Source organism: Gadus chalcogrammus, chromosome 16 (assembly GCF_026213295.1).
Source record: "Gadus chalcogrammus isolate NIFS_2021 chromosome 16, NIFS_Gcha_1.0, whole genome shotgun sequence".
In the NCBI taxonomy this organism is placed as follows: Eukaryota; Metazoa; Chordata; class Actinopteri; order Gadiformes; family Gadidae; genus Gadus; species Gadus chalcogrammus.
Genome location: NC_079427.1, coordinates 11,282,735 through 11,300,704, shown reverse-complemented (window position 1 = coordinate 11,300,704; position 17,970 = coordinate 11,282,735). Strand labels below are relative to the sequence as shown.

At 44.8% G+C, this 17,970-nt stretch overlaps 4 protein-coding genes across 5 annotated transcripts in view; 2 read left to right on the top strand and 2 right to left on the bottom strand.

Moving 5' to 3' along the window:
• The first annotated feature begins 261 nt into the window (after window positions 1-261).
• On the top strand, window positions 262-4,476 carry vps26b (VPS26, retromer complex component B). Its single transcript, XM_056611715.1, has 6 exons — window positions 262-984; window positions 1,148-1,304; window positions 1,504-1,668; window positions 1,895-2,070; window positions 2,552-2,694; window positions 3,150-4,476. The coding sequence occupies exons 1-6, from the start codon at window positions 762-764 to the stop codon at window positions 3,285-3,287; spliced, it is 1,002 nt and encodes a 333-aa protein (XP_056467690.1). The 5' UTR covers window positions 262-761; the 3' UTR covers window positions 3,288-4,476.
• thyn1 (thymocyte nuclear protein 1) lies at window positions 4,354-6,876 on the bottom strand. 2 transcript variants are annotated; one of them, XM_056611716.1, is made up of 8 exons: window positions 6,790-6,876; window positions 6,295-6,357; window positions 6,011-6,207; window positions 5,856-5,924; window positions 5,522-5,614; window positions 5,340-5,435; window positions 4,699-4,849; window positions 4,354-4,565 (listed from the first exon to the last, which is right to left on the bottom strand). In XM_056611716.1, exons 2-8 carry the CDS (start codon window positions 6,341-6,343, stop codon window positions 4,519-4,521), a joined length of 702 nt encoding a protein of 233 aa, XP_056467691.1. In that variant the 5' UTR covers window positions 6,344-6,357; window positions 6,790-6,876; the 3' UTR covers window positions 4,354-4,518. The 2 variants fall into 2 exon arrangements, with proteins under 2 accessions (XP_056467691.1, XP_056467692.1); XM_056611717.1 differs by having other exon boundaries at window positions 6,502-6,802.
• Window positions 6,877-7,702: 826 nt separating this feature from the next.
• Window positions 7,703-15,675, top strand: acad8 (acyl-CoA dehydrogenase family, member 8). The gene is made up of 11 exons (XM_056611808.1): window positions 7,703-7,854; window positions 8,839-8,939; window positions 9,457-9,626; window positions 10,091-10,200; window positions 10,622-10,698; window positions 10,814-10,951; window positions 11,210-11,345; window positions 12,598-12,695; window positions 13,703-13,855; window positions 15,039-15,141; window positions 15,243-15,675. Exons 1-11 carry the CDS (start codon window positions 7,743-7,745, stop codon window positions 15,296-15,298), a joined length of 1,254 nt encoding a protein of 417 aa, XP_056467783.1. The 5' UTR covers window positions 7,703-7,742; the 3' UTR covers window positions 15,299-15,675.
• An 870-nt stretch (window positions 15,676-16,545) lies between these two features.
• esamb (endothelial cell adhesion molecule b) overlaps window positions 16,546-17,970 on the bottom strand; it is a 38,438-nt gene continuing 37,013 nt past the window's right edge. Inside the window, exons 6-7 of the mRNA XM_056611806.1 lie at window positions 17,505-17,634; window positions 16,546-17,036 (exon numbers count right to left, since the gene is read on the bottom strand). Coding sequence (XP_056467781.1) covers window positions 16,559-17,036; window positions 17,505-17,634 — 608 coding nt within the window. The 3' untranslated portion in view covers window positions 16,546-16,558. The remainder of the gene's footprint in view (window positions 17,037-17,504; window positions 17,635-17,970) is intronic.

Here is a 17,970-nt window from a genome sequence, read left to right as displayed (position 1 = left end):
GGATGTGATTGCTAATATGGATGTGGATGCTACCATAGATGTGGATGTGGATGCTACACCTGGATGTGGATTCTAGTATGCTACACCTGGATGTGGAAGATACACAAGGATTGTGAATGTTACACATGGATGTGGATGATACCATGGATGTGGATAGTACACAAGGATATGAATTCTACAAATGCATTAATGGAGAGAATCGTCGCGACATTATGTAAATTACGATCCGCGCCGAAGCACCTGTGCTTTTATTTTGAAAGGATCCCCCGGAAGTACTCGCTTCAACAGACATTGCTACTTCCTGACCATTTGACAACATTTACTCTGCAGATGTAATTTCAACACACGACAGATCGCGTCAATCTGCCAAGAGAGTTCCCCATCCTGACCGATGTAACCACCGGGGTCGTCGACTCTCTGATGGACGCACGGCGTCCGGATCCGCACGCCTCTGTCTGTCGACGCTAGTCTCCCCCATCCGAGACATCCGAGACACCACCATGGAAGTAGGGAAGATGTTCTTCTGATTTGACTTTTGATCTCCTCCTGGTTGACCGCTAAGTGCACGTCTGGTCCGGTACCCAGGGGTAGCTTCTACATCTACAGGTCTATGTTAGTCTATGTTGTCCTCTCGTTCTTCAGGAGTAAGGTCATAGAGCTGCGATAGATACTTTTGCAAACAAGTCCATCCAGACTGGCTAGTTAGAGGCCATAAGAGGCTCATACCGACGTGTGTACAGGGTGAACCGCCAGGGAGGACGATGAGTTTCTTTAGTTTTGGTCAAAGTGCAGAAATCGATGTGGTGTTGAATGACGCCGAGACGAGGAAGAAGGCTGAACACAAGACAGAAGATGGGAAGAAGGACAAGTACTTTCTGTTCTACGATGGGGAGACGGTGAGTGGGAAGGTGAACGTCACTCTGAAGAACCCCGGGAAGAGGCTGGAGCACCAGGGGATCAAGATCGAGTTTGTGGGCCAGATAGGTGTGTGTGTAGGTTGATCATGCGTTTTGCACCTTTCCTTTACCCCTGACGTTTCTTGTTTGTCGGCATTGTTCTCTGAGCTCGTACCCCTGTTGCCTTCATAGTCAACAGCAGGATGTTGGAAAACCAAGATTTGATTTATGATATTTGCTTGTATCCACAGAGCTGTACTACGACAGAGGGAACCATCATGAGTTTGTGTCTCTGGTCAAAGACTTGGCCAGACCCGGCGAGATCACCCAGTCCCAGACCTTTGACTTTGAGTTCACTCATGTTGAGAAGCCATACGAGTCCTACACCGGCCAGAACGTCAAGCTCAGGTACTGAGAAGGAAGCAAAACATTCACTGTTGTATTCAAACATTAACATCCTTCACTTAATCTGTCACTTGGTAACTATATTTCACTATTCACCATGGTGCCTTGACAAGAGAGAGGCAGTTTATCCAAAGTCCACCTAGTCAAATGTTTTTTTTGTGTGGGGACTTCTAGACATGAATGTGTTTGGTTTTATTTACAGGTACTTCCTACGAGCGACGGTCAGCAGAAGAATGAACGACATCAGTAAAGAGATGGACATCGTGGTCCACACTCTGAGCACCTACCCAGAGCTAAACTCGTCTATTAAGATGGAAGTGGGGATTGAAGACTGCCTCCACATTGAATTTGAGTACAACAAATCCAAGTGAGTCTCAAGAAAAAAAAGATTAGATAGATTAGAAAGATAAGATAATTATTGATGATTTAAGATTAGATTGATACTTGCAGACCATAATGCCCAGCATTTCTAACAATATTTGAGTTTCAGCTTCAATGTGTCTAATAATAATGATCACTACTATATATTGTATAAACATTTGGAAGACCCTTGAGATTTCCATGCATCTAATTTTGATTCTGCACCGTCACAGGTATCATCTGAAAGATGTGATCGTGGGGAAGATCTACTTCCTACTGGTGAGGATCAAGATCAAGCATATGGAGATAGACATTATAAAGCGCGAGACCACTGGCACAGGACCGAGCGTGTACCACGAAAACGACACCATCGCCAAGTACGAGATCATGGACGGGGCGCCAGTAAGAGGTGAGTGGCACAGAAACCAGTTAGTTCTTCATCAGTCGTGTCGGAAATGAGACTTGACTTGTTTATTTATGATTCATGGTGCTGGTAGGTAAGATTAAAGAGCTGTAGAGCGAGTGCATGAGAGAGAAAGATTTTAAAATGAAACAAACGTCAGAAATGAGCAGCGAGTGTATGGATTTTAGAGATCAATATAGATCGACTCAGAGGCAGGCGCAGTCAGCTCCACAACTGATAACTGAATACACAAATTACTTATAGCTCTTCAATTAATTATTTCATTTTATTGTAGGACGATGTTTTTATGTGAAGCACTTTGAGTCTGCCTTGTGTATGAAAAGTGCTATATAAATAAAGTTGCCTGAAATCTTACAGAACCTTTAAATTCATGGAAGCTATTTATGTATTTTAGGATAGTTTATTTTTCATTGTATCTGCTCTGTAATAGACTGTGGCTCTCTATTGAAACTGTCACCGATCACAGGGGAGTCCATCCCAATCCGGTTGTTTCTGGCCGGCTACGAGATGACACCGACCATGAGAGACATCAACAAGAAGTTCTCGGTGCGCTACTACCTGAACCTGGTTCTGATCGACGAGGAGGAGAGGCGCTACTTCAAACAGCAGGTACCGAGTTTCTGGCACATCAGCATTGTAATACATAGACCAAGAGTGGGAATTAAACTACAAACCCCCGTCCGCGTCACACCCTAGCACTGGGGACCGCACGTAATCCGATACAACGGTTTTGGGAATAAGCCGGTTGTGTAGGAGCTGAAACGTCGCTATTTTACATTAACTTTATTAAACAGACGCTTTAATCTAAAGCGACTGAAGATGGTTCACACACACATTCACACACCGACTGCGGAGTCAACCATGCAAGGCGACAGCCAGCTTGTCGGGAGCGGGTGAGGTGTCCGCTAGGAGGAGCCGGGGATCGAACTAGATACCTTCCACTTACAAGTCAACCACCTAACTCCTGAGCTAAGCCCTCCAGCTATGTATACGATTTAGCCATTTTCAGACGGGAGACTTGTTATCGATCACCGGTTGACTGTGTCGCCCCCGCTGTCCTCCAGGAGATCACGCTGTGGAGGAAGGGCGACGTGGTGAGGAAGAGCATGTCCCAGCAGGCCGTCATCGGGGCCCAGAGGTTCGAGGGCTCGGCCGCGTCCGAGAGCGCACTGGAGCAGGCGGCGAGGGAGGAGAGCGGCTAGCCCCCCCCCCCCCCGGAGGAACGGAGGTGTCTGGTGGACTGAGGGTCGGTCTGGTTCCCTCCACCCACCACCAGGTGTTACCAGCTGTCTGGCATGTTTTGGCTGCTTGGGGGGGGGGGGGGAAGCCGGGCTTTATGTGCACAATAGAGGAAAACAACTCAGAGAAGCGGAGTGGATGAGCCAATTTACGTGGCTTGGGTTGCAGGTCTTCTTCTTGTTCGTGGGGGGGGGGGAACTAATCATGTTACAGCTTCCTGTGGTTGAAGTCTGAGATTCTGCTTTTCACTCTCAAGTGACCGATTTGTTTTGTTTGTCATCTCACGTCACATTCTAACACGTTCCGTTCTGTAAATTAATTTGTATGAAACTTACACTTTTGTCCGAATGATTTAGTTGTAAAAAAATGTCAAGAAATTTAGACATTCCACATTTAATCAACGTCATTCCTAATGTTTTAAGGTCAAGAGAACCAATAACTTTGCACTTCTATTTCTTGCTAAATATATTGTTTCCTCTTATGTATTGTTTTGTGTCCTACGAAAATTAACTGGAGCGCATTTGTTTCTGTCAGCCCCTTGTCCTTACATCAAGGGATTCAGTATTATCCTATCGATTATGATTTGTACATAAGAGCAGTGCCCGTCTATCGCTTGTGATTGACCTTGCAGTGCATAGTGCCACAACATGACCATCGACATGCTTTACCTCAGCATTCCACCGGTATTAGAAGAGGGTATCTATGTGCTTGTATTTAAGGCCTCGTGTTCTGTATCTTCCACATTAGAAACTACTGAAGTGGTGCCTAATTGTACCTAGCAAATTAAATCCTCTTGGCTACCATATTTTAGTATTTTAACCCAGAAGGTGTACAATAGATCGACTTTCTCTTTTGCTAAATACTAATCATGTATTCCTTGTCCCACAAAACTATAAATAAATTGATGCCAAATGACTTCGGAGCATCTTTCCCACATATGTGCCTGATGCCGTCCTCTGTGAATGTGCTGCCTGTGTTTTAGACTGTAGTTGATGAGGTGGTTCTATAATGGAAGAGATCTAATAAATGTTAGAGTAAATAGGAATAGGTAGATATTTATTCACACTCTTGGATTGTATTTATCATAACATTCAAATTTGCTTGGCTACAAATACATGTTCAATATAAAAACTTCATTACAAAAAAGGAAGCAAGGTCAAACATTATTGGAGTGTTGAGTTTGGGTCCAAACTCTCAAATTGGCTCTTTAGTCTCCAAGTCCAAGACAAACTGAAACTCCTCTGTAAAAACAAAAAACACAATGAGTGAAACTTGCCGAAGAATAGAATATCAAACTCCTGAAAAACGTCTAAACCCCCAGGGAACATGAACCGACGCACGTGTTTAGAAGTGGGGGGACGCGCAGGTACGTACCAGGGGTCAGGGGTTGGACGGAGAGCCTGGCGCTGGTGAACAGAGCCATGCTCTTCAGGGGGCCCCCAGTTGCACTGTGCTTCAGGTGGTACTTCTTCAGCTCAGACAGAGGAATAAACCGCTGAAGCATCCGTTGATACCGGACGTCAACCTACAAACAAGAGGACGAAGTGAAGTACTTGGTAACCTGAAGGTTGCTGGTTCGATCCCCGGCTTCTCTTAGCTTAGTGTACTTGAGCAAGGCACCTAACCCTAACTGCTCCCGACAAGCTGGCTGTCGCCTTGCATGGCTGACGTCGGTGTGTATGAAGGGTGAATGTGAGGCAGTATTGTAAAGCGCTGTGAGTGGCCAATAGGTTAGAAAAGCGCTATATAAATGCAGTCCATTTATTAATTTGGATTTTTAACCTATGGGAGACCTCGGGGAAGACCCAGGACAAGGTGGAGAGATTATATCTCAACACTGGCCTGGGAACGCCTTGGGATCCCCCCGTAAGAGCTGGTCAATGTGGCCCTGGGAAAGAAGTCTGGGGCCCCTTGCTAGAGCTGCTTCCCCCGCGACCCGACCCCGGATAAGTGGTTTGTGAAGATGCGATCATATAGGTGTAAAGCAAAATACATAAAACAATCATGAACCACACCATGCTCCATTTGGGGTTGTCCGCTTTGCTGGATGCATCGAAGTGCACGTCTTTCTTGTCAAACTGAGTGTGGTCCACATACGCCACCTTCACAACCTAGAGGCAAAAAAAACACAAGCCATGTTAAAGCAGTAAAAACTTAAATCGTCTGGAGGTAACTATGGTGGGGACCAAGGTCTTACCTCCATGACTCCTGCGATGCCCGGCTCCTTGCAGTTGCTGTGGTAGAAGAAGGCTACATGCCCCTCTCTCATGTCCCTCATGAAGTTGCGTGCCTAGAGGTCATAAACAGAAGCCATGTACAATAGTGTACACACTCACTACCATAGAGTATAAACCATTCACACGAATACACTAACTAAGCCATAAACATTTACTTATTTCTCCAACTCCCAAACCCACAATCGTCCCAGCGAACATTAGGATTAGGATTAATATGTCATGCTATAGGGATGTCATGGAGTGAATGCATGTTTTAGGTCAATATCATTATTGGTACATGTGTAGATCTACTACCTGATAATTGCGGACACCATCCCAGCATCCCGTCTGATTGGGAAGAGCCTTCAAATCCTCAATCCCGAACTGCATTGAAATGAAATCAGAAATACATATAACAGAACTAATCCAATCACCGAGGTTGTGAGGTCACGCAGGAGCAAACCGTGTACCTTTACGTCAACCCCGTACTCCAACCGGGTCTCGGGCTCCGACTTCATCAGCCAATGGGAGAAGAGAGGGATGCTTGGGGGTACGCTCTTTGTTTTTTTATCGGAACTATCAGAGGCCGATCTCTTACCCCGGATCGGCTTCTTCACTTCCACCTCTTCTCGGCTGTCGTCGTCTTTGGGAGTGACGTCAAATGTACCTGTTGCCGAGGCATCATCATCACTCCACTGTGACAGACCGCCATACGGGGTCGTTTAGTGCGGATGAGGGTCAAGAGTTTACTCACTGGTGTCGGCGGCTCTCGTACTCGCTCTGGTGCTTTTCTTCGGGGCCATTTTAGTCTAAAATACTGAAAGATGACGCTATAACGTTAGTAATCGGGCGAAATTATGAATGACCATGTCGGAATATCAACATGTCAAGTGGCAAACCTAGGTTTGTTTTGAAAACATATTTGACGATTACAGCCTACTGTACACTTCTGAATAGTTACCTATGAACAAACCAAGTGTCGTATTCTATATTTTGGAGTTGACGTTCATTTGAGGTATGATATCTAGTCGTTGAACTGAGATTATACACGACAACCGTCCCACAAAGCAGTCAATATAGATATGGGAAACCTTAAATAATATAAGCCCCAATACACAGAAAACATTCATATTGTTGCAGTTGAGCTATTAAGAGGTTGAGCTCGCATTACAGAGTGCCCGAAAATGTGCTTAATACATACAGCTGACAAAATATGATTTAGATAACAAGTGTTTGGTCCGGATCATACCGCGCAGAGAAGGATGGTCCATGTGGATTCAATCAAAGCTTCATCCCGCGTGGAATGAAATATCGTCACGTGACAAAGTCACATGATTGCTCAGCTTCCCACGACCAATTAAAAAATACAACAACAAAGCTGAGACTCTCCTTGCGTTCCGATACCCTACCATGTAATGCTATTTAGTATGCCAGAAAAATACCTCGTCTGTCTTAATACGATGCGAAAAATCGCATCGCATATGTGTCTAGTATAAATGACCCTGCACTGTAAAACAAATGTAAAATGTATTTCAATGTGAAATGTTCTGTATTATTTTACAAATTGTTCCTGTTTTAACATAAAACAATAAAATGTTTGTACCCTTAGAATTACAGGGCAATTGATTTGGAGCGTAGCCGACCTGTCATTTATTCTGTGAAGGCTAATGTAAAACATTATTTTCGTTAAATACATATTATCTAAAAGTTTATTAGATTATTCATTTAGAGAATAAAACGTTTATTACATGACTACGTTTATTAGTCATGATGACCTCTCAGTCGCCTCTCTGACACTATATAGAAATTTTACTTGGACTGAAGAACAGTAAAGCAATAAACCGAGAATAAATATGTTATGTATAATACATAACATATTTATATACAATAAAACATACAATAATAATTATTGTATGTTTTATTGTATATTTCTTCTTTAATGCATTTCTTGAATTTTATGGTAGCCCTATGCATTTAGTTGCTGTTTTTGTTGGATTTTACACTTACACTTTTGTTGGAAGATAATTGCATGGTTTTAACATGACAACATAATCACATAAAAAAGCAAGTAACAACATTTTCGTCTTCAAAAAGACCAACTGACACAATAAAATAAACAGTCGACTCTACGTCAAACCTCCATCTGATGACATTTGGACTACAATTCCCAGCATCCCTCACTGTGACATAACTTCATCCACAATGGCTGCCTCCAGAGTGTTATCAAACGCAGCGAGACTCGGCTCCTGCATCGGGAGCCGTCATCGCTTCATAAGGAACCTTCACATCCGCGGGATATCTTCCTGCGTCGACCGTAAGTCCAGCGATTTGCTATTTCATTCATGTTATTGTCATGGGTTGTGTGTGTGATGGGTCGGGTCATGGAAAAGGGCACATCACATAACACACACAGAAGGGTAAGGGTAACCAATACACTTAAACTGTGTTGCAGTACATTGTGTTTCTAAAACATAATTGTCAGGTCAAAAGTAAACAATCGCCATATGATAATGTATTACGTCGAAGAAGTGCAGCAGTACCTCCATGTCATACTATACCAGATTCTCATTGGTCCTTGGAGTTCCCCGAAGTGCATCTCTAATGAGGCTTTGTGCACACACTTGGTTTGCAAATGCATAAACAAGTTTGACTCGGCTCAGGTCAATCTGTCAGACGGCATTCACAGGTTTGGCAGGCAGGGGAATATAAAATGTCTATGTCGACAGGTTGGAAGTCCTGCTCAGGGGATGTCTGCAGGCAGAGTTGAAAATGAACACCTGCCACCATCCAATGGCAGACAGTTCTGACCATTTGGCAGCTACAATTCAGGGTTTTGTAAAACAAAAAATAGCATTGCTGGTAGATATTTTCACAGTAGGAGGTTAACAAAAGACTAGTAAGGTTTTGTTTTGGATGCTGGTTGCAGGTAGACTGCAGATGCAAATGGTAAATTAACCAAATTTATCTAAGCAGTGGCCACTCAAAGCGCAGTACAATATTGCCTAACATTCACCCTATTCATGCAACCATTTACACATAACGACGGCAGTGTCAGCACTGCAGGGCCACAGCCAGCTCTTTGGGAGCAGTTAGAGTGAGGTGTCTCGCTCAGGCTCACCTCGCCACTCTCACACTAGGAGAAGCCGGGGATCGATCTAGTAACCTTCCGGTTACCAGCCAACCAGCTCTACCTCCTGAGCCACATGTAACCCCAGATGGTGGTGCTGGATCCTAGAGCCTTCTAAGAATGACGACGCATCATTTGTTCATCTATCCTCCGTCATCTCTCTCCCGACAGCCTCTCATGGCCTCACTGATGAGCAGAAGGAGTTCCAGAAGGTGGCCTTCGACTTCGCCGCCAACGAGATGGCTCCACACATGGCCGAGTGGGACCAGAAGGTACGACGCCGGAGCAAGGCAGGCCTTCCAACGGAGGTCACATGGTGTCACGCAGTCTTATTCTGGCGCTAGCATACAGGCGGCTTTTCATGACTCAAGTCTCCCTTGTTCAGAGTTCACCTAGACTCTGGATAGCATACCCCCACCCCCCCAGCCCCAGCCCAGACCCCTCTTACGCAAGTGTTGTATGTCCTTGTACTTAAAAAATAGTACTTAGCATCGTATAGCATCTTATCCTAGCTATCTTGTTGTATACAGGGAATGGGTACCCTAGTGATTGTTAGTGCTTGACATTGGTTCTATGAACACCCTTACTGTACCCACAGCGATATATTATTGTTTCTCTTTCTTCTGACAAGCATACTTATTGCATGTCACTTAGATAAAAAGCGTCTGCTAAATGCCCAAAATGTTAATGGGAATTGATCAAGCTACTCAGGAAGATGATAAGATCGTCCTATCAAAAAGGAGCTGCCTTGACTTTGTTTGCTCGGTTACGTGATCTCTGTGAGAAAAGGAAATCTTCCCGGTGGACACGATGCGGCGGGCGGCCCAGCTGGGCTTCGGGGGGATCTACGTCCAGCCCGACGTGGGCGGGTCGGGCCTGTCCCGCCTGGACACCTCGGTCATCTTCGAGGCGCTGTCCACGGGCTGCGTCAGCACCACCGCTTACATCAGCATCCACAAGTAAGGGGCCCGCCTGCTTGGGGCCCACTGGGGGCCCGCTGGGAGGGCCGGTCAGAGTAACGCCTGATGGATGTCGTTTTGTAGCAGTGTGGCATGTTGCTGAGGTTTCATTTATTTTGTGACACGGGGCTGTGACGAGTGGTGATGCTGACCGGTGCAAGCGGCTCCTGAGTTTGTTGCTGTGTGTCTTAGCGCCGTGATTTCATTCTCTGTTTTAGAGAATTGTTATCTCGCTGTTTAAAAGTCGTCTCTGGTTTACATGGTTATTCACTAGTGTAGATATGTTATTATTTAGATATTTTTTAAAGAAAATCCCAAAAGCTTTGATGGCAGCTTTTTGATTGCTGTGTGATTTTGCTATAGCAGAGTGTGGAGTGTTTTTCCTGCAGATATTATCACAATATACTTATTAATGATATAATATAATTATTAAATTGTGATCAGTGTTAATCTTGGGTCCGCAGCATGTGTGCCTGGATGATCGACACGTTTGGCAACGCAGAGCAGAGGGAGAGGTTCTGTCCGGATCTGTGTTTGATGGAGAAGTTTGCCTCCTACTGCCTCACTGAACCCGGTGAGTCCTGTAATGTGTGACTCCAGCGCACTGGAAACCCTGTCCCTGTGGTTTAAACACGTGTTGCTCCACTAATTTAGTTTCCACTTGTGTTGTCTAATGCGTTTAGTTGAAGTATGCAAAGAAAATTCAAAATGCCAGTTTTTTTTTTCCAGTTTAGAGTTCCTGAGCTTCAGCTCCTGCATGCTATTCACGTGTTTAACATGCTGCAGACCTTCTCTCCCGCCAGCAGGGGGGGCTTCCTCAACATAGAAACTCAGTTAATTGATTTCACAAATATACACGTCCTACACCATCTATCTAATTACAACTAATTACTAAAGACGGTACACAATAATGACTTGATTTCCTCCAGAATATATTTTTATTCCAGAATATGGTCCTTTCTTGATCGTACTTATTGTGAATATGTATTTCTCAGGCAGTGGCAGTGATGCGGCGTCTCTTGCGACCTCTGCCGTGCTGAAAGGTGACCACTACGTCCTAAACGGCTCCAAGGTACCACTGCCCCTCCCGCTCAGCCTCGCTGAGATGCGTACCAGGCTAGGGTCAATCAGGGGCCGGGACTCAAAGGCTGTCCCCGCTGTTCCCTCTCTCTCTCTCTGGTCTCTAGGCCTTCATCAGCGGGGGCGGGGACACCGATGTCTACGTAGTGATGTGTCGGACAGGAGGCAAAGGACCCAAAGGTATCTCCTGTGTGGTGGTGGAGAAGGGGACTCCAGGGCTGAGCTTTGGCAAGAAGGAGCGGAAGGTGCGTAGAAGTACTGTATGCACACTTTAGAGGTATTATGCAGAGTTCGTTAATCATTTTTTTCTATATTTATTTTTTAATTGTATTTATAATAATTGCAATTTTAAAGATGTACAATAAAAACTGTTATATTTCTTACTGTTTGCCACGGTTGTATGCTATATGTGTAGGTATCCACAAGGTGGCAGTATGAATCCATTGCGTTGACCTAGAATTTATACCTCATCGAATGAATGTCATCTGTGTTACATTTTGTAGATGGGGTGGAATTCTCAGCCAACCCGAGCCGTGATATTTGAGGATTGTGCCGTTCCAGTGGCCAATCTGCTCGGCTTGGAAGGACAAGGTTTCAATATCGCCATGAGAGGTCTCAATGGAGGCAGGATCAATATCGGTGAGATGAGTGGACATTTTAAAAACATTTTGAAAGGCCTTTTATGTACTTTTCTTGTCCATGGCCCTCAATTTTGTCATTTGTATGAACACAAAGGAAAACAATCTTTGGTCATAACAATTTAGCTGTTGAACTTTTTCTTTAATTGATGTCAATTACACATGAAATGCTACAATTTACAGGGCATTTTTTCCCCGCCTCAATCTTACTTGACCTTTACAACATATGTTCAACTTTTAAGGACAATTTTGCATGATAAAAAGTTGCCTATTATGACATTTACTTATTTAAATACTTACAAAATCCAAGCATTTCCTTATCAGAAATCTCAACCGACTCAAGACAACCTCAAAATATATATATATAAAAGAAACTCTATTTGTATTCTACTAGGACATCTTCACACTGGTGTGTAGATGTCTACTTTACATTTTAAGCAGTCTGCAGTGACATCTGATGTGGGGCATTTGGGATTTGCGAAATGAGTTTGAAAGATGATTTGAGGACAACCTCCCAAAATCGACAAGACGGATGAGTTCCCGGGGACATGGGGAGAGCGAGTCCTCGCTGCACAGTTTTGACGTGCTCTGGCATAAGAATGCAGAAACAGGGTTTTTCCATTATTGTATTGGGATCGTATTCTATTCGAGTATGGCCATCGACACACTTTGTGTTATTAAGTATTTAAGAAACAAAATACAGCTCTTTGACATCATACGTAAAACACAGACTAATTTCGTCATGGGAGTTTAGAGTCTGAAATAATCACATTTATCCCTGTTATTGGATATATTTCCTGGAGGTAATGGTACTACAGCAGGATTACCATGTATCCATATACAATCTATGGATAGTGTCATATTTCCACTTATTTTTAATTAGTTCCAGTGGGAACCGTGTGTGTGTGTGTGTGTGTGGAGATACCTTCCAGCCTCCTCTGAGTGTGTGTGTGTGTGTGAGTGATATCTCCATCCCCTGCTAGTCAAGCCTCTGCTGTCCCTCTCAGCCTCCTTCTCTCAGTGTGTGTGTGTGTGTGTGTTTGTGTGTGTGCGCCTCCTGCTCTCAGTGTGTGAATGGTGTCTACATCCCCTGCTAGTCAAGTCTCTGCTGTCCCTCTCAGCCTCCTTCTCTCAGTGTGTGTGTGTGTGTGTGTGTGTGTGTGTGTGTGTGTGTGTGCGCGCGCCTCCTGATCTCAGTGTGTGTGAGTGGTGTCTCCATCCCCTGCTAGTCAAGTCTCTCCTGCCCCTCTCAGCCTCCTGCTCGCTGGGCGCCGCCCACGCCTCGGTGCAGCTGGCCAGAGACCACCTCCTGGTCCGCAAGCAGTTTGGGGAGACCCTCTCCAACAACCAGGTAAGGAGCCTCTATCCAGCAGCACCAAGGACCCCGTCTGAGGTGTCATTCAAAATCTAGGAACTTAAAATCGATCTTAAAGGTGACATATTATACCAACAGGTGCTATTGTGATCTGCCGTTTAAAGCTTCCTCTGGTGAAATCACAAGTGGGCGTGTCCAACCTAGATGTGTGATGGATAGATGAGCAACGTTTGCTACAGGCCACTGGGTAGGCTGGTAGACCTACCTAGCACACATCTAGGCTGGACACGCCCACTTGTGATGTCAGAAGAGGCAGATCATCAAAAGGGCCTTAATCGGTTAATCACACTCACACCTGGTGGTATAATATGTCGATTTCAATAACGGCAGCACCTGGGCTTTTTAAAGGTAAAATATGAAGGACTTTTTTGGCCTGAAATATGCTCTGACAGAAACTAACTTCAAGGCTACACAGATAAAAGTAACTCGCTCCGACTGTTCAGCAATGTAGAGAAACCGGCTGTTGAATGTCAAAAAGCGAACCTCGCATTTTGAGGGGTTTGGAGAGAGGAAGGAGAGGGAATCTTTTATTATAATTTTTTTGTCAGCCTTGACTCTCTTCCCATCATAAATCTTGCGTATCACACTTTTTAAAATTCTCAATGAGGGGTTTATAAATAGTCGGTAAGGCTGTGCAATTAATCAAATTTTAATCGTGATTTCGATTTTCGGGTCAATCGATCTCCAAACTAATGTAATCAAGTTGAAAGATGCATATTTGTACATTATTTTCGATGTGAACATTTTTGACTCGACAATTGTTTATTATTTTAAGGGGAAAGTTCTCAGTTACAAAGTTTTTTTGGAGAGAGAAATGCTGAATAAATGCATAATTTGTTCAAACTCAAAAATAATCACGAATAATCTTGATTTCAATGTAGACTTTTGTTGATTTTCTTTTTCCGATAATCGATGAGCCCTGCGTGGCGGTGTGACTCTAAGTGGTAACGGGTGTGGTGACTGGTGCGGTGGGCTGTTCCCAGTTCCTACAGTTCAAGCTGGCGGAGATGGCCACCCAGCTGGTGGCGTCCCGCCTGCTGGTGCGTGAGGCGGCGGTGGCGCTGCAGGACGACCGCGCCGACGCCGCCGCCCTCTGCGCCATGGCCAAGCTCTTCGCCACCGACCAGTGCTTTGACGTACGCACACAAACACACACTCTCTCTCGCTCTCTTTCTATGTCTCTCTCTTTCTACGACTCTCGCTTTGTCTCTCTCGCTCTGTCTTTCTTGTTCTATGTCTCTCGCTCTATGTCTCTCTTGTTCTATGTCTCTCGCTCTATGGCTCTCTTGTTCTATGTCTCTCGCTTTGTCTTTCTTGTTCTGTCTCTCGCTGTGTCTCTCTTGTTCTATGTCTCTCGCTCAATGTCTCTCTTGTTCTATGTCTCTTGCTCAATGTCTCTCTTGTTCTGTCTCTCGCTCAATGTCACTCTTGTTCTGTCTCTCGCTCAATGTCTCTCTTGTTCTGTCTCTCGCTCTATGTCTCTCTTGTTCTGTTTCTCGCTCTATGTCTCTCTCGTTCTGTCTCTTAAGTTATGTGTCTCTCTCGTTGTCTCTCCCTCTGTTTCTGTCTGTCTCTCACTCTTTAAGTCTCTCTTGTTCTGTCTCTCGCACTTTGTTTCTTTTTCTGTCTCTTGTTCTATGTCTCTCTTGTTCTATGTCTCTCTCGTCCTATGGTTATTTCGCTCTACGTCTTACGTACTATGTCTCTCCCGCTCCATGTCTCTTTTGTTCTGTGTCTCGCTTTCTGTCTCTCGCTCTATGTCTCCTTTGTTCAATGTTTCTCGCTCTATGTCTCTATTGTTTTATGTCTCTCACTCTGTTGCTCTCGCTCTGTCTTTCTAGCTCTATGTCTCTCTCTTCCTATGTTTATCTCGCTCGGTCTCTTACGTAATATGTCTCTCGCTCCATGTCTCTTTCGTTCTGTCTCTCTCGCTCTCTGTCTCTCGCTCTATAGGTCTCTCTTGTTCTATGTCTCTCTTGTTCTATGTCCCTTGCTCTATATGTCTCTCTTGCTCTGTCCCTCTCTTAACGACGACCATTCACGGAATCCTATAGCTACTCTGTCCAGTTTGGTTGTGTTGCTTTTAAAATGGTTCATGCAGCAATTTTGCAGCAATGTCTGTCGTTGCTTCAATATAATTAAGGTATATGCAAAAGTTGACCTTGAATGCTCCAAATAGAATTTATAAAAGATCCAACCAACCTCAACAGTGTCAATATGTAAATATCTTCTATCCATTCAATGTTTGCGCCGATATCGCTTGCATGTGCGCTTCCTTACCTGTAGGGGGCGTTTGATATCTCAACGTTGTTTTTTCAGATCTGTAACCAAGCGCTCCAGATGCACGGCGGCTACGGTTACCTGAAGGACTACGCCGTGCAGCAGTTTGTCCGCGACATCCGAGTGCATCAGATCCTGGAGGGTGAGCGACCGGACACCACCCATACCTGGGATTTCAAAGGATTTTCTTTCGCTTATTACGAATTGTAACCACAATTGTTATTTTTTTTACTTTTCTTTCAGGGACGAACGAGGTGATGAGGATGATTGTTTCGAGGAATCTGCTGAGCGAAATATGATTTTTAATCATAATGGTTTACAAGATGGTCTGTGTTTTGACAGAACCATATGCACAACTCTGATACCTATCCAGAAAATCGTAAAATATCCACTCTCTGTGGGATACATTTCCCTACATAATTCTCTCCTGAAGTGTACTTTGAAAAACGTTATCATTGTTTGGGTTTCTATGAGATAACCTGTTACATGTTATTTTACTGTAGGTGTAGGCAGACTTTTAGGTAGTATTCGAGATTATGTATAGTTTATTTTTGAAACGTTGCCTCACTCCAAAATAAATATGTGAATACTATACGAATTTGTGATGTTTTCCTAAAAATACTAATTTTCCCCACCGTTCCAAAGAATATCTGTTATACAAAGAAGAAAATGTATATACAAAAGATGACTTTTGGTAAAACATTGAAAGAAACTATAACTATAACTATATATATATAATTTTTTTATTAACAAAACGGGGCCAGTGCTCCAAATGGCATTTACAAAATATCCAACCAGCCTCAACATAATCAATATGTAAATATCTCCTTTCCATTCCAATAACCATGATGGGCATAACGACTTTATATTCTCTAACGATGGGGGAACCCAATCAACGTGAATTGAAACGATTCCAGAAAGGGGACCGTAAGGTAGGAACAGGTAGTTCTCCTAAACTGAGTCAAAGTAGCTCGATCTCCAAAGAGGACCAACATGTTGGAACAAACCTGAATTGTAGTTTCAGCTGCATTATTTAAGTACTCTGAACAAGAGACAGTTCGCCTGAGAACATTAGAGCATCACTCAGCACACCTGGTTTATATGTATATAGGTATAAAAATCTCACTACACTTCTGGCAAAACACGTCATCAAATTACCATAAGTCACATGAGAACTATCGTGTATATATGGCTCACCGGAGAATACCTTAAATCAACACAACTCTTGTAACAATTGGAATTTTACCTCAACAGGCAGAAGCTTGGAATAAACTCAGAAGGTCCTCTTAACGAGGTTATAAATGAATAATACCTCAGCTCCAGCTGAGTGCGGCGTCCCAAAACAAACATACAAACAAAACAAATGAGAAACGCCTTGAAAGTCGACTCGACGCAAACGGTGGTTCTTCCGGTCTCTGCGAAGTCGAACGCAACTGAATCCAACGGCGAGACGAGCTCCTCCCGACGAGACCGTAAGCCCCGCCCCTCCTCTCCCCTCCAATCCAAGGCAGCGTCCGCACCCTAACCCAACCCATCCCTCATGTTGTGCCTTTGTCTGTCTACACCAGCGAGCCCGCCTGGCTCTGCACTGGCACCGTGACGGTGATCCCGCCCTTGCGCGTTAGGGTGGCGGTCTTGGGCGTGGGCGTGGCCGGGTGGGGCACCTGAGGCTGGGCCCCGTTGTCCGTCCTGTCGTTGGGCGGAGGCCCGGGGGGGGCGGGGCTCCGGGGGGCGTGCGGCGGCACGCCGTTGGCTCTCGGCGGCGGCGGCCTCTTCAGCTTGCCCGACGGGGTGCCGTTGTACCCCGGGAGGCCCTGCAGGGGGCCGGCGTCCCCCGGCCGCAGCGTGTAGGCGTGGACCACGGAGCCGCTGTCGGAGGTGGGCACCGGGGTGTAGGGGTAGTGGAAGGCGGGCGGGTGGGGGTCCCGGGGCCGCGGCGTGGTGGCGATGGAGGATAGCGTTCCGTTCTTGGACGCCGCGTCGGAGCCCGTGTTGCTCTTGGCCCACGAGACGCGCTTGGGCGCCTGGGCGTCCTCCCTGCGGACGGAGACGTTACCGCCGTTAAGACCCACGCTGTCGTCCAATGGAAACGCTTGCATTGATTTAAGGGTGAAATGGGGCTGGGTGTAGTCTGGACACTACGTGTGGCCATCCTTGGGCTAGACGCCGAAACCTACCTGCTCATTACCTTACCTCCTAGACTCTTTACTCACTATAAGTCTTTTATGTATATGAAGCCTGCTCCTTAGGACTTGTTACTCACTCTAAGTCACTTTCGATAAGATACATGCTCCTTAACACCTGTTACTCTTTGTAAGTCACTTTAGAGAAGATACCTGCTCCTTAAGACTCCTTACCCACTGTAAGCCACTTTAGATAAGACACGTGCTCCTTAAGACTCGTTACTCCCTGTAATTAACCCTAACCTTGTAAGTCACTTCGGATAAGAACACTAAAAAACTAAATAGTAATCCATGTCATGAATAAACCAATGACTTGTCTCACTTGATCTCATTGGCTATCTCCTCCTCCGTGTCCCGCGTCCTTCTGAGGATGAAGATGAGGAAGAGCACCAAGGCCACCAATCCCACGACCGATCCCAGGGTTGCCACGGCGATCACGCCCGTGTTAGAAGCTTTGAGGGAAACGGACACAGAAACACAATCAGTGACAGAACACTTGAGTGGTCTTGGCGTTTATGTAATTGACTCTGCTTCTGTAAAACTTTTATTTGCATAGTGTGCATGAATCTTGCACAAATATGTTTACACGCATAAGAATATTAATTTAGCACATTTCCTTATTATTCTTTGTCCAATTTATTTTATTATTTCATTTCATTGTATGACTATGTTTCAATGTGAAGCTTTTGAGCCTTGTGTATGGAAAGTGCTATATAAATAAAGCTGCCTTGCCTTGCCTTTTTCTTATGTTTATTTTTGTCTTGAATCACACAAAATCTGGCCACCTC

Excerpts from the sequence above, each read along its gene's own strand:
- acad8 (XM_056611808.1), top strand. The coding sequence starts at position 7,743 with ATGGCTGCCTCCAGAGTGTTATCAAACGCAGCGAGACTCGGCTCCTGC. Across the intron at positions 9,627-10,090 it reads GCTTACATCAGCATCCACAA|CATGTGTGCCTGGATGATCG; the intron begins GTAAGGGGCCCG and ends TTGGGTCCGCAG. Across the intron at positions 10,201-10,621 it reads CTACTGCCTCACTGAACCCG|GCAGTGGCAGTGATGCGGCG; the intron begins GTGAGTCCTGTA and ends TGTATTTCTCAG.
- vps26b (XM_056611715.1), top strand. The coding sequence starts at position 762 with ATGAGTTTCTTTAGTTTTGGTCAAAGTGCAGAAATCGATGTGGTGTTG. Across the intron at positions 1,305-1,503 it reads GGCCAGAACGTCAAGCTCAG|GTACTTCCTACGAGCGACGG; the intron begins GTACTGAGAAGG and ends TTTTATTTACAG. Across the intron at positions 2,071-2,551 it reads GGACGGGGCGCCAGTAAGAG|GGGAGTCCATCCCAATCCGG; the intron begins GTGAGTGGCACA and ends CACCGATCACAG.
- thyn1 (XM_056611716.1), bottom strand. The coding sequence starts at position 6,343 with ATGGCCCCGAAGAAAAGCACCAGAGCGAGTACGAGAGCCGCCGACACC. Across the intron at positions 5,615-5,855 it reads ATGGTGTCCGCAATTATCAG|GCACGCAACTTCATGAGGGA; the intron begins GTAGTAGATCTA and ends TATGACCTCTAG. Across the intron at positions 4,850-5,339 it reads ACAACCCCAAATGGAGCATG|GTTGACGTCCGGTATCAACG; the intron begins GTGTGGTTCATG and ends TCTTGTTTGTAG.